Source organism: Ursus americanus, chromosome 14, assembly GCF_024610735.1.
Source record: "Ursus americanus isolate L20-20 chromosome 14, mUrsAme1.1.p, whole genome shotgun sequence".
Classification (NCBI taxonomy): Eukaryota; Metazoa; Chordata; class Mammalia; order Carnivora; family Ursidae; genus Ursus; species Ursus americanus.
Window position 1 is genome coordinate 5,405,083 of NC_142140.1, and position 12,025 is coordinate 5,417,107.

General features: G+C 37.9%; 1 protein-coding gene across 10 annotated transcripts in view; it reads left to right on the plus strand.

The window, feature by feature from the left end:
• TMCC1 (transmembrane and coiled-coil domain family 1) overlaps window positions 1-12,025 on the plus strand; it is a 232,653-nt gene that overhangs the window by 190,266 nt on the left and 30,362 nt on the right. The window contains exon 1 of one of the 10 annotated variants that reach the window (XM_045812366.2): window positions 4,844-5,059. The exons of the other annotated variants lie outside the window; for them this stretch is intronic. Within the exon in view, the coding sequence (XP_045668322.1) occupies window positions 4,997-5,059 (63 nt within the window). The 5' untranslated portion in view covers window positions 4,844-4,996. Of the gene's footprint in view, window positions 1-4,843; window positions 5,060-12,025 lie in introns of those variants that run through there. 10 annotated transcript variants of the gene reach the window in all.

Genomic DNA, 12,025 nt, shown 5'->3' on the forward strand with positions numbered 1-12,025 from the left:
ATTTAGCACATTATTTTTTTATCTCTTAATGTCAATATAATTATATTGTATTTATTCAGCAGTATGAAAATTTATTGCATCGATTGCATTCTAATGAAACTTGTTTAGTTTTGTTTCTCTTCAAGGGCATATTCAAGCAAAGTTTAATTAGTATTGGGAAGTCTGAAAAATAATGAAAAAATAGCATTAAACAGTTTCTTCATATACAGTATGCCTGATACATCTTTGGATAGTATTTTAGTTAAGGAGTCTATTTTCTCAGTCTGGGTCCTAACGTAACTTTGCTGCTAAAATGCTGACTTAATCCTCAGTCTCTTGTATATTGTCTAGTTGGTCACTCATGTTAAAATGTCTATGCCAATTGACATGCTATAATTTTTATCTAAAGCAAAGATTGACAAATTTTTTATTGTAAAGGGCTGTATAATATTTCAGGATTTGAGGGCCACAGTTGCTCTCTGTTACATGTTTTTTGTTGTTGTTGTCATTCTTTACAACTCTTTAAAAATGTAAAAATAGTTCTTAACTCTTTTGGAAGAGCCTTATAAAAATAGGCAGAAGTCTGTAGCTTGTTAACTCCAGCTAAACAATTGCTTTTTAATTAGATGCTTTGAGAAGTAAAAAGTAAAGACCCAAATGTTAAAGGTTATTTTTAAAGGTAAAATTATGACTCTCATACAAAATGATCATGTGTCAAAGATTTTTTTTAACTCATTAATTAACCAATTATTAGGAACTGATAGGGTGTTAAGATTGCTCCAAATGAGAGTTGGACTAAGGAAATCAGGAAATTTATATTCTCTACCAGACAGAATTCATTTGGATTGCATCACCAACATCATCCACAGGGTAATTTCCATTTCTATGAGTTGCAGAATAGCCTAGCCAAAGTCAAAGCTGAAGACTTTTACAATCACATAACACCAAAGGATCCAATGGACAGCAGTGGGCATTCCCTTGAAAGGACACCTTTATCATTTTAGTCTTTCACAGTTTTTGCTCCTGGTTTTTCATCTCTCTTGTGATCTGTCATAAATAATTTTCAAAGACTGCTCTTGGTCACAAAATGGTCTCGTTACTTTTGTCCTATTTACTCAGGTACAATAAGAGCTAAAGTCATACAGACATCCTTAAATTTTCTTTACAAATCCAGAGCTGTTAGTTTTGAGCCACAAAATTATGTATAGAAGCTTTCAAAAAGAATCTTTGATTGGACTTTTAAACACCTTTTTTACTTTACTATCCCAAGCTTAGGAAACCATGCCTAAGAAACTCTCTCACTAGATTTCACCTGCTTTGCTGATAAATTTCGGTGAGTTATTATCAAATATCCCAACATTTGCTCTAAGGCTTGCAGTGCGAAAGTAAGTGAGCCTTCTCGCCACCTGTAAGTCAGGGGACCCTGTAACCAAGTACCAGGTCAGTTTTCCTGGGGGGGCTTTTTGGGAAGCATTGGCGCCATATATGAAGTTAACTATGGTTCCTTAATGTGGTTTTTCGTGTCTGATTAAATAAAAATCATTCTCAGATATAACATTACAGGTACATATGGTTATAAAATCCAATTATAGTCTGATAAAAAGGAGATGGGAGTGTTATCAATCCTATACAAAATAACTTTTGCCATAAAAAGTTAAGGAAAACTCAGTAAGTTCGTGAATGCTGAGGATTCAGTGAAATCAGATACCACTTAATATTTTATTTCAAATCACAAAAACAAAATCTAAAATGTGGCTTGGAAATAGTTTAAGGAAAAAGTGGAAGAACTTCCTCGTATAACCACAAAAAATAGAATATAAAGGTAACATCAACAATATTCTACACAAATAACCACAATAAAATTTCCCTCTGTCATTTCACTCAGTGCTGTGTAGTTAGTTCTTGTTCAGATAGAACTTGGGTCAACAGTCTATTTTCATGAAACATCTGCTTCTGGACTGAAAAGCATCCTAGACATCCTGATCCCGTTTAGGGGTATAGTCTGAAAGTCATTTTAAGTGATACCAGCTCAGAAGCATGTTCCTTAGAGTCTTGTTCTTTGGAGTAGCAGTAGTTTATAGAGTACCTTATACAGTCCTTTCCGGGAGACTTTAAAAGATAGTTTTAGATATAAAAGTTATTCTTTTTTTTTTTTTTAAGATTTTATTTTTTTGAGAGAGAGAGAGCGCGCACGCATGCGAGCAGGAATAGGGGTGAGGGGCAGAGGGAGAAGCAAACTCTCTGCTGAGCAGGGAGCCTGATGTGGAACTCGGAACTCCATCCCAGGACCCTGGGGTCTCATGACCTGAGCTGAAGGCAGATGCTTAACTGACCTGACTGACCCACCAAGGCACCCGGTATAAAAGTTATTCTAAAAGTTTTATTTTTCTGTGTTTTGGATCCAGCTTCGGGAAAGAAAAATCAAAAGAGTCAGCAAAGGAGATTTGAATCCTTGATTAAGACAGGATCATGGTGAGAAATGATACTTGGTTATTTGGTCAAAATGACAATAAAACATTATAATAAACATTAGGGGGATTCAATTGTAAAGAATCTTATAGCTCTTTCATCAGTTAAGAACTTTTTTTCTTTTTGGATTGTTTTCTTTTTTATTCGTTAAGAACATAATAAAGCAAACATAAAGCCAGAAAGTTACTCTGCTATCAAGTAAAATTACACAGAGGATAAAAAATAATCTTCATGTTGTAAGATGAAGGCATTAACCTATAAGCCAAGGAAGTAAGCTCATCAAAACTGATCACATATTGCCAAAATTTGAACATATTTCATGGCTTCCTTTCAGATCCCAGTAGTATAAACCAAGGCAAATCAAAGTCACTTTCTAAGATTTGTCCTTTTTTCAAATTCTGGAACAGACTGCCTACTTTACTTTGGGACAAAAATGTTCTTTCTCCTAGAAAAACAAAAGGACTAGTATTTCTCTATCAGTATTGCTCCTAGTATAGTTCCAATCACCTCTATCAATTTTAACTTGTATTTCAGGGAGAAACCTGGGTAGAGGGCATGAATAATAAATTATCTGTCACACAAGCATATTAGAGGCGCCTAGGTAGCTCATTCGGTTGAATGTCCGACTCTTGATTTTGGCTTAAGTCATGATCTCAGGGTCATGGGATCGAGCCCTGCATTGGGCTCCATGATGATGAGCATCTCACTCTTTCTTAATTTTGGCTCAGGTCACAATCTCAGGGTCATGGGATTGAGTTCAGTGTTGAGTTCTGTGCTCAGCGTGGAGTCTGCTTGCCTCTCTCCCTCTGCTTCTCACCTGCCCAACCCCCACTCACACTCGCGCGCGCGCGCGCGCGCACACACACACGCACGCGCTCTCTCTCTCTCTCTCTCTCTCTGTCAAACAAACAAACAAACAAGTAAATCCCTCCCTCCCTCCCTCCCAAGGGTAGGAAATGAGGATAGAAGAGCCTTATGTCAGCGTTTGGTTTGGTTTTCTCTGAATGGTGAGATTACAAATAATTTTTGCTTTCTTTTATGCTCACTGGTGTTTTTAAAGTTTTCTATAATGGATATGATTGTCTTAGAAGAAGATATATTAAAAATGGTAATAAACAGAATTAAGCAAACATTCGCTGGTGTTGATGCTAGCTGTGTAGGATTGGTTTTTCTGTTTTTGTAGAAACAAATATTTACTCTGTTGAAACCTTGCAACCTAATTTTTAAGCAAAGACAAAATATGTATTAGTTATTAAATTCTTTATTAATTTGTTCTGGAGAGTCAAGGTCAGAATTCTGTGTGTCTGGAGATAGAAGAGGAATTTCTGGAGCCATGGTTTCAACCCAGAATTTCCTTCAAATTCATTTAAGGTGGTTAGGATTTCATTCAGAGGGCTTCATCTGATTTAGATGAAGGAAGCCACATGAAGCTGGTGAATGCTGATGGAAAGACCTTAGTACTGTGCTGGTCTGAGCTTCCAGCCCCATACTAAAGTAGAAGTACAGAAATAATCACAGCTTTAGGCACTGAACTCTATCAGATTGTCTTCTTGTCTGATTCCTTTCTGTGTATTAACCTCAGAGAAATAGTTCTACATATTATACATTGTACATACTACACTATATTTTACAATCCCTAAAATTCTTCCTGTGCACATTCCACAGAACTGCTTTTACAAATGAAGAAATAAAGCTCAGATTTGATAGTTTGTCTAAATCCCAAAGTGACTTTTTCAGTGCAGGAACAATCTCTTTAAGATGTTTAGTTCTTTCATGCCGTATCATGGGTATTCAGTAAATAGTATATGATGCAGGAGCTGAGCCTGGGCTTAAGATTGTAGTGTTTTTGTAGACTTCAGACAACCCCAGTGCTTTACATTCAGAAGTGTTTTTTCCTTTCATCAAGACTTTAGCATCTCATGCTCAGTTTTTTCTTGCCCAGTTTCCATTTAAATTATTTTGTGAACCTAAAATGAAAAATAAGAAAACAAGGAAATAAGAAAAGTAAGGAAAGCATAGAATTTGTTTCAGCAATCTTTTAGTCCTTTATCTAAACATGGGTAGATTGTTTTTTCTTTGTATTTATTGAACCAGGCTACCTAAACATTTATTTAGAATGTTTTTAACCTTCTTTAAGCTATTCTCTAAACCTTACCTGGTTTTAAACTAAAAGACAGATGTGAATGGTGAATTAATGCCCTGTAACTTTAAATTCAACCAATTTGATGCTTTTGTTTTTTTTATAAAAGATGCTTACAGCTCCAGAAGAGAGGCAGATACTGTCTGTGATCTCCATTCTCAGAGTAAAACTATTCATTTGCATTAGCAGCTCTAGCAAACCACACACACACACACACACACACACACACACACACACACACGCACACACACACGCGCGAGATGCTTGTTTGGCAGAAGCATTCTGTTTATTCAGCACAGAGTCCTCCCAGGCTCCCAGATGTAGAAAGCTCTAAGAGTTGATGTACGAGACAGAACCGGAACTATACATAGGCAGAGGTGGGCACTGCGGAGGATTGGCTATGCGGGAATGTTGATGTGGTGCGGCTGTACCTGCCTGTTCTGTGAAAGGCACTTCTCTGAGGCTGTGAAGGTGAGAAGCCCAGGGATCCACTAGAAGCTTCATTTCGGCTGGCTCTTTGGTGGGGGAATGCATTCCCAGTGGTAGCTGTCCTCATTTACAGCGTTATTCTCGGAAACCAAGTGTGTGCAGCCGTGACAGACTATGCCACAGCTCCTCTGCAGTTTGGAAGCTGGGACAAATGGAAAGAGCACATAGTCAAGAGAGGTTGTGATTTGTTTTCACTATCCAAGCTTGCTCTGGCAGTACGCAAATGAAGGATGAGCTTTGTGGCAAGCAAAATCAGCAGACTGCCTGACAGGGGGTTTTGGTAAGATAAATGTATTGCTTGTGTTTTGGCAGGGGGAGGGAGTCTTGGATTTTTTAACTATTATTTTTACTTTTCTATATCAGCTGCATAGAATTGCCTCTTAGCAATAACAAACATTTTGCAGAATCATATTTGATAGAGAGGGATGACCCAAGGAGCCAAAAAGGAAAACATTTTTGATCATTCAGTTGTGACCTTCAGAGATAATCATCAAGTTTTCTCAGATGTCCATGAACAGACAGAAACCAGGAATTTCCAGAGCAAAGAATGCTGACTAACAGATATCCTTTCTTTTCTTTGAACAGTTATAATTCCACCACCACCACCCCCCGCACGCTTTTCCCCCCAGCTTTCCCTATGGTTGAAAGTGGAAAAGAAAAAATAAAAGCTCCCTGCTCATATTGCGTTGTTGCCACTGGAACAGTAATAGGCTGAGAACATAAGTATGGAGGTGGAGGAAGGCAAGATGAGGAGTCTGCTATTTTCATAGCCGTGCGTTGGTGGGTGTTTGTCTTAGGTTCATTATCATTGCTGTTCAATATCAAGTGGTTGTTAGTGCTGTATCTCTTTGCCTGTACAGTGATTTTATCCCTTTATGTTCTATTTTGTATGTTTTTCTTTGCCAGACCCAGTTCTGTCATTATGAAAACTTTTTCTGTTATCGTTAATACACATTAGCTTTTATTAGAGAAAAAATAGTGTAGAAAGTGATCCTGAAATATTTATGGACCTCAAGAAAATGAAGGCATTTTCTCTTTAAAATCAAGGTTTTCAGCAGATTTTGGGGGTCTTGATTTTGGAATCTGTAACAAGCATTTTATGACAAGTTAAAGAAATGGGTTGCATTAGATCTATGAAATCCTACTGGAATCACTTTGTTCTAATCTACTTTAAGTTGGACCCTGTATCTTAGGTTTTTCCAAGCCTGAAGGTTTACTTTTCCTCATCCTAACTGACGCAAGTACTGCTGGAAGATATGTTGATTGTTTTTGTAGTCTAACCTGAGATCTTTTTCTTGGGCCCCTCTTCTCAACCAGTAGAGAGAGCCAAGTTTCCTAGCTGCTTAGAGTGGGCACAGAAGAGACCCATTGACATGTGACTTTTTGCTGACTCATTGGTTATATAAGCCTTGTAAATACAGTTATCCATATACTCTGTGAGGTTACTGGGCAGGTGGGCCCCTTCCTGTTTACTGATCTTTTCTTATCTCAGCATCCTTCTCCTTCCTTAAGGCTTTTTGGTAATGTAGTCTCAACTTATTTACCAGGTGAATTCTAAGAAGTGAATGGACAAATCCTTTTTCTTTTTTTCTTTTTTGGAATTGCTTTAACTCTGTATTTTCATCTTGATTTTGATGAGATGCTAAATTCTGTATTCTCTTGGCACATGAAATTCACAGTAATAATACCTTCCTCATTTATGTCCTAGTTAAAGTAACTTTTTTTTCTATCTTTGAGACCTCAGTTCAAATGCCCTTGTTTAAAGAATTCTTCTGACCTCCCAATCTAAAGTAGGTTTCCCCCCTTACATTATTTCTTTTCTCACAGCCCCGTTTTTTTTTTTTTTTTCCTTTGTAGTACTTCTCACAATTTATATTATTTGATTACTGGTTCTTCCATCTCTACCACTTTTCTCCACTCAGCCATTAAGCCTCGTGAAAGCAGAGATACCTTGTTTTGTTCATCAGTATATACCAAACACCTAGCAAAGTGTCTGGCTGAAAGTTGAAGAAGGGATAAGTAGGCAGTATTGTATGTACAAAGGTCCTGTTGTGAGAAGAAAGGAAGAGCAGCAGAGGTTGAAAAAGGCGAGTTCGATTGGAGTAGGGGAAGTATGCAGTAAGATGAAACTAGAGAAATAGATCCAGGGCCTAATCACATAGGACTGACTTGATAGACCATATTCAGGTACTTGTTCTTTATTGTAATTGTGGGAAGCTACTAAAAGACTTTAAACATTGGGTCGTTTAGGACTTCTTTTTTTCCGGGGCGCCTGGGTGGCTCAGTCGGTTAAGCGTCTGTCTTTGGCTCAGGTCATGATCCCAGGGTCCTGGGATCAGGCCCCGTTTTGGGCTCTCTGCTAATGCAGAAGCCTGCTTCTCCCTCTCCCTGCCGTTCCCCCTGCTTATACTCTCTGTCTCCCTAATAAATGGATAAAAATCTTAAAAAAAAAAAAAAAAAAAAACCAAACAAGAAACTTTTTTCCTTTTTCTTTCTTTTTTTTTTTTAAAGTAAACTCTATGCCCAGCATGGTGCTTAAACTCACCACCCCAAGATCAAGAGCGTGCTCTACTGACTAAGCCAGCCAGGTGCCCCAGAACTTCTTTAAAAAAAAAAAAAAAAATTCTCCAGCTTAACTGAAAGCTTAATTGAATGCAGGTAGATCAGTCAGTGTTCCGGGAGAGAGAAGACAAGAGTTTGTCCTAAGGTGGTGGCAGTAGAGATAGATGGGAGAGTATTATAATTTGATGGAAATTTGGAAAGTAAAATAGATAGGACTTGGTGTTGAATTGAAAAGGGTAAAAGGCAGAAGATGTCAAGAATTATTCCTGGGCTTTGGTTTGGTTTGGTTTGGTTTTGGCTTTGGCTTGTTCAGTAACCTGATGAATAGTGATGTTTTTCCTGAGATAGAGAACACAGTAAGAAAACCAGGTTTACAAGAGAATCATGGTGTTTGGTTTTGGAAATGTAGGTTTTGGTATAGTCAAATAGCTTTTGGATCTGTAAGTCTAGATTCCAAAGGAGATTATACAGCTATTACCATTGAGGAGCCCTTAGAAATATCCTTAGAATAAAGTGTAAAACAGTGGTTTAGACCTACTTTGGGAGCTCATCTCCCACCAGAGCCCTATTTTTATAGCTTCATGAACCATTTAATTATCTTTTTTAAAGAAGATTTTATTTATTTATTTGACAGAGCGAGAGAGAGCACACAAGCAGGGGAGCAGCAGGCAGAGGGAGAGGGAGAAGGAGAAGCAGGCTCCCCACTGGCAGAGAGCCCGACAGGGGGCTTGATCACAGGACCCTGGGATCATGACCTGAGCCAAAGGCAGATGCTTAACTGACTGAGCCACCCAGGCTCCCCCGTTCAATTATCTTTAAAAAGCTGTTACATTTCCTTTTTATGGGCTTTTGCTCAGACTGGGTTGTCATCCTGAAATGCCCTTCCTTCCCACTTCTCTTTTTATCAAAAACTTCTTTCTTCAAGGCTCATTTCTTTTCTTTTCTTTTTCTTTTTTTTAACTCCTCCAAAAAGCTTCCTCTGTTCCCTTTCCCTTCTTCTGAATACGTGGCTCCTTTCTGTGTTCAAGTACTTTACCTTCATATATACTATATCATTTACTTAATCAGACCTGTATTTCAGTTGAACATTTTCACATCTGACTGACTAGACCATGTGTTTTTTGAGAGCAGGGATTCACCTTTTTTCAGTGCTTTACATAAGGAAAACAAAGGATAATTACAAAATGAATTAAATAGTAGAAACTCAATCTTTTGTACAATCTGCTTCTTTAATATCTAGCACCATATCCTTCCACCATCTGTGTACTCCTGATTTTCTCTAGACTGTCCCTACATTTTACCCTGCACCTACCTAGATACATTAGAGAAATGTTCTTCCTTTCATATGCAAATCCCTGAACTAGTCGTTTTCATTATATACTTTTACTTTATTTGTAATTTATCAGAAAAGCTGAAATCTTACATCACCTGTGAAAAAAAATGGCCAAGACAGGAAGGACTGGGTCCATACAGGATGTCAGAGACACCTAAGAGATGCTATTAAGGTTACACTAGAGCAAAGTAGTCATGATGTAGTAAGCCATGTGGGTATCTGAGGAAAAGCATTACAGGCAGGAGGAACACTAAGTGGAAAAGGCTTGAAACAGGGACATGCCTGATATATTCCAGGAACAGCAACGAGGACTTTGTAGCTTGTGGCAGTGGAGTAAAGGAATGAATAGTTACGAGATACAGTCAGTGAGGTAACGGATGCCAGGAGGTAGTGGACCTGACCGGTGCCAGATCATGGTTATTCAGGCTATTGTAAAGACTTTGGCTTTTACTCTGACTCAGATAGGGAGCCCCTGGCAAGTTTTAGGTGTAAAAGACTGTTGTGACCTGATAGATTTTTAAAGGATCACTGTAGCTGCTGTACAAATAATTGATGATAAAAATATTATTTCAGTGATAGTTACGAGCCTTTTGCAGTAGTCCAGACAAGGGTTGATAGTGGCTTATGCTAGAGTGGCAGTAGTGGAGATTCATTGAGATGTGGTCAGATTCTGCTTCTCTTTAGCAACTAGAGCCCAAAACATTTGCTGGAGCAATGTAATTTACATAGAGGATAACAACATAGGCTCTGTAACCAGACTGTCTGGGTTCAAACATTGGCTTTGCCACTTCTTTACTTCATGGTTGGTCTTGAACAACTTACATTCTTTATGCTTTGGTTTTCTTAGCAATAAAATGTAGTAATAGACCCATCTTGTATGTCATATAAAAATTATATGATTTACTAAGCATACAAAAGATTTAGAACATTGGCTGGCACATAGTAAGTACTTTACTATATGTATTAGCAGCTTGATTATTAATGTTGTTGTTAATTGGATAGAGTATGTAAGAGAAAGAGGAGTTAAAGTTGACTCCAAGGCTTTGGATCTAAGCATGTGGATCAATGACGTGTAGCCATTAGCTGAGATGGGGAAGACTGCAGGAAGAGCAGGTTTGGGAGATATCAGGAACTCAGTTTTGTACATAGTAAATTCAGAATGACTGTTAGACATCCAAGAAAAAATATTAGGTAGGTAGTTGAGTATATGATCTAGAGTTAAGCCAAATATGGGCTATAGGCATACATTTTGAAGCTGTCAACAGAGAAATGGTATTGAAGACCATTTTAAGAGAAAGAAGAGTACTTAGGCCCTGAAATGGGATCGGGAATGTATAGCTTGGACAGGCCCTCCCTAGAGCCTCTATTCTTCAAGCTACGAACAAGCCTGAAAAGTTCAGGGAATAGCCAGGTTATCACAGAACCTATGAAACTTTCCAAATTCTTTCATTGCTTTAGCAGTTTATCAAAATTGGATGAAATAAATAGGATTAAGCTGAGGCTTAGAAATCTTTTGTTTTAAGGAAACTTGTGTCATAAAAGTATTTGTAGAGAACTACCTTGTAGAGGGGAACTCACTGGCGGCAAATTTTACAAATTGGCTAATCCACAGGTGGATTTTATATGTATTTTTAAATCCTCAGCAGTGGAAACATTTCTTTGTCACCTTCTTTTGCTGGTTGGAGCATGCTCAGAAAATAGATACTAAATTTAGCATTAGCCAATTTGTGTGCTTCAGACTAATCATTCTTCATTCTGAGGTTGTGTGAGAATGATTTTTGAATAATCCATAGCCAAAGTCACTTTTTCTTTTTTTTTTTTTTAAGACTTTATTATTTATTTCATAGAGAGAGAGAGAGCATAGAAGCAGGGAGCCTGAGGTGGGGCTCCATCCCAGGACCCTAAAATCATCACCTGAGCCAAAGGCAGACTTTTAACAGACTGAGCCACCCAGGCACCCCGTCACTATTTCTTTTTAACAAGTTATAATCTCAGAAGGAAACTTGGATCATCTATTCCAAACAGCAATCAGTATGTCCTCATGTGACATTTTTAACATTCAGGCATGAAGTTTCTGGTTATAACCAGTGGCTTACATGAACTGATATTTGAAACCCGGTTAAGTTGGACAATGCACCTGTCCTTACTTTCACTGTATGTTACTTACTTTTTCTTTTAGATATGAGGGAGAGATCTTTCCCTTACAACCTGTTACTCATCTATAAAATAAATTTTCTTAACTGGATGATCTCTTAGTTTCCTTCTAACTCAAAGAAACTGTACTTACTAAAATAACACTTAACCATAATAACTGTAGCAAAGCAGGATGTTATTGTCAACTTATACAATCACTACTATGATTGCAGGCTTTCCTTAAATGCTTTTTTTTTTTTGGTACTTCCAGTGCCAAACATAGGCCCTGTACATGGGAGACATTCTGCGAAGGTTTGTTAAAATGACAATAAATCATCTGACCAGGCTCACATGAATCCATTAAGTCCAAACATCAGGCCTGGCAGTGCTATTCCTCAGTGATGTCTTTGACATAAGCCAGGAAACCAGCCTTCCTGTGACAAAGCAAATCTGAGTAGCAGTCCTAGATCCTATAGTGGATATTTTGCTGTTGGGTTGGAGCAGGGTGGACCAAATAGGATGTTAATAATCTAAATTGATATTCAACACAGTTGGTTTTTCCTCAGCAGCCTTGGAGGGATGAGTATCATCTGTTGGAAGCTATTTTTCTTATAAAAATTCTGGCATTTATTCCATTTGTAGTAACATAGGCTCAGTCACTTGTATGACATATGAGATCTAGAAGGATCATGTTAAGGAGATGATAGTGAGCATTTATATTAAACATTTACTGGGTATCTCTGCACAAAGCATTGTGCTAGCTTCTTGGAGTACAAAGATGAATATGACTTGATCCCTGTCCTCAGGAACTTAGGTCAGTAGAGGCAGGACACCCAAACAATCATTTAAACATAATGTGATAAGGACTTTGAGAGAGGTGTATGTTTATATGGGAATATGAAGAAAGCCATTAATCCAGC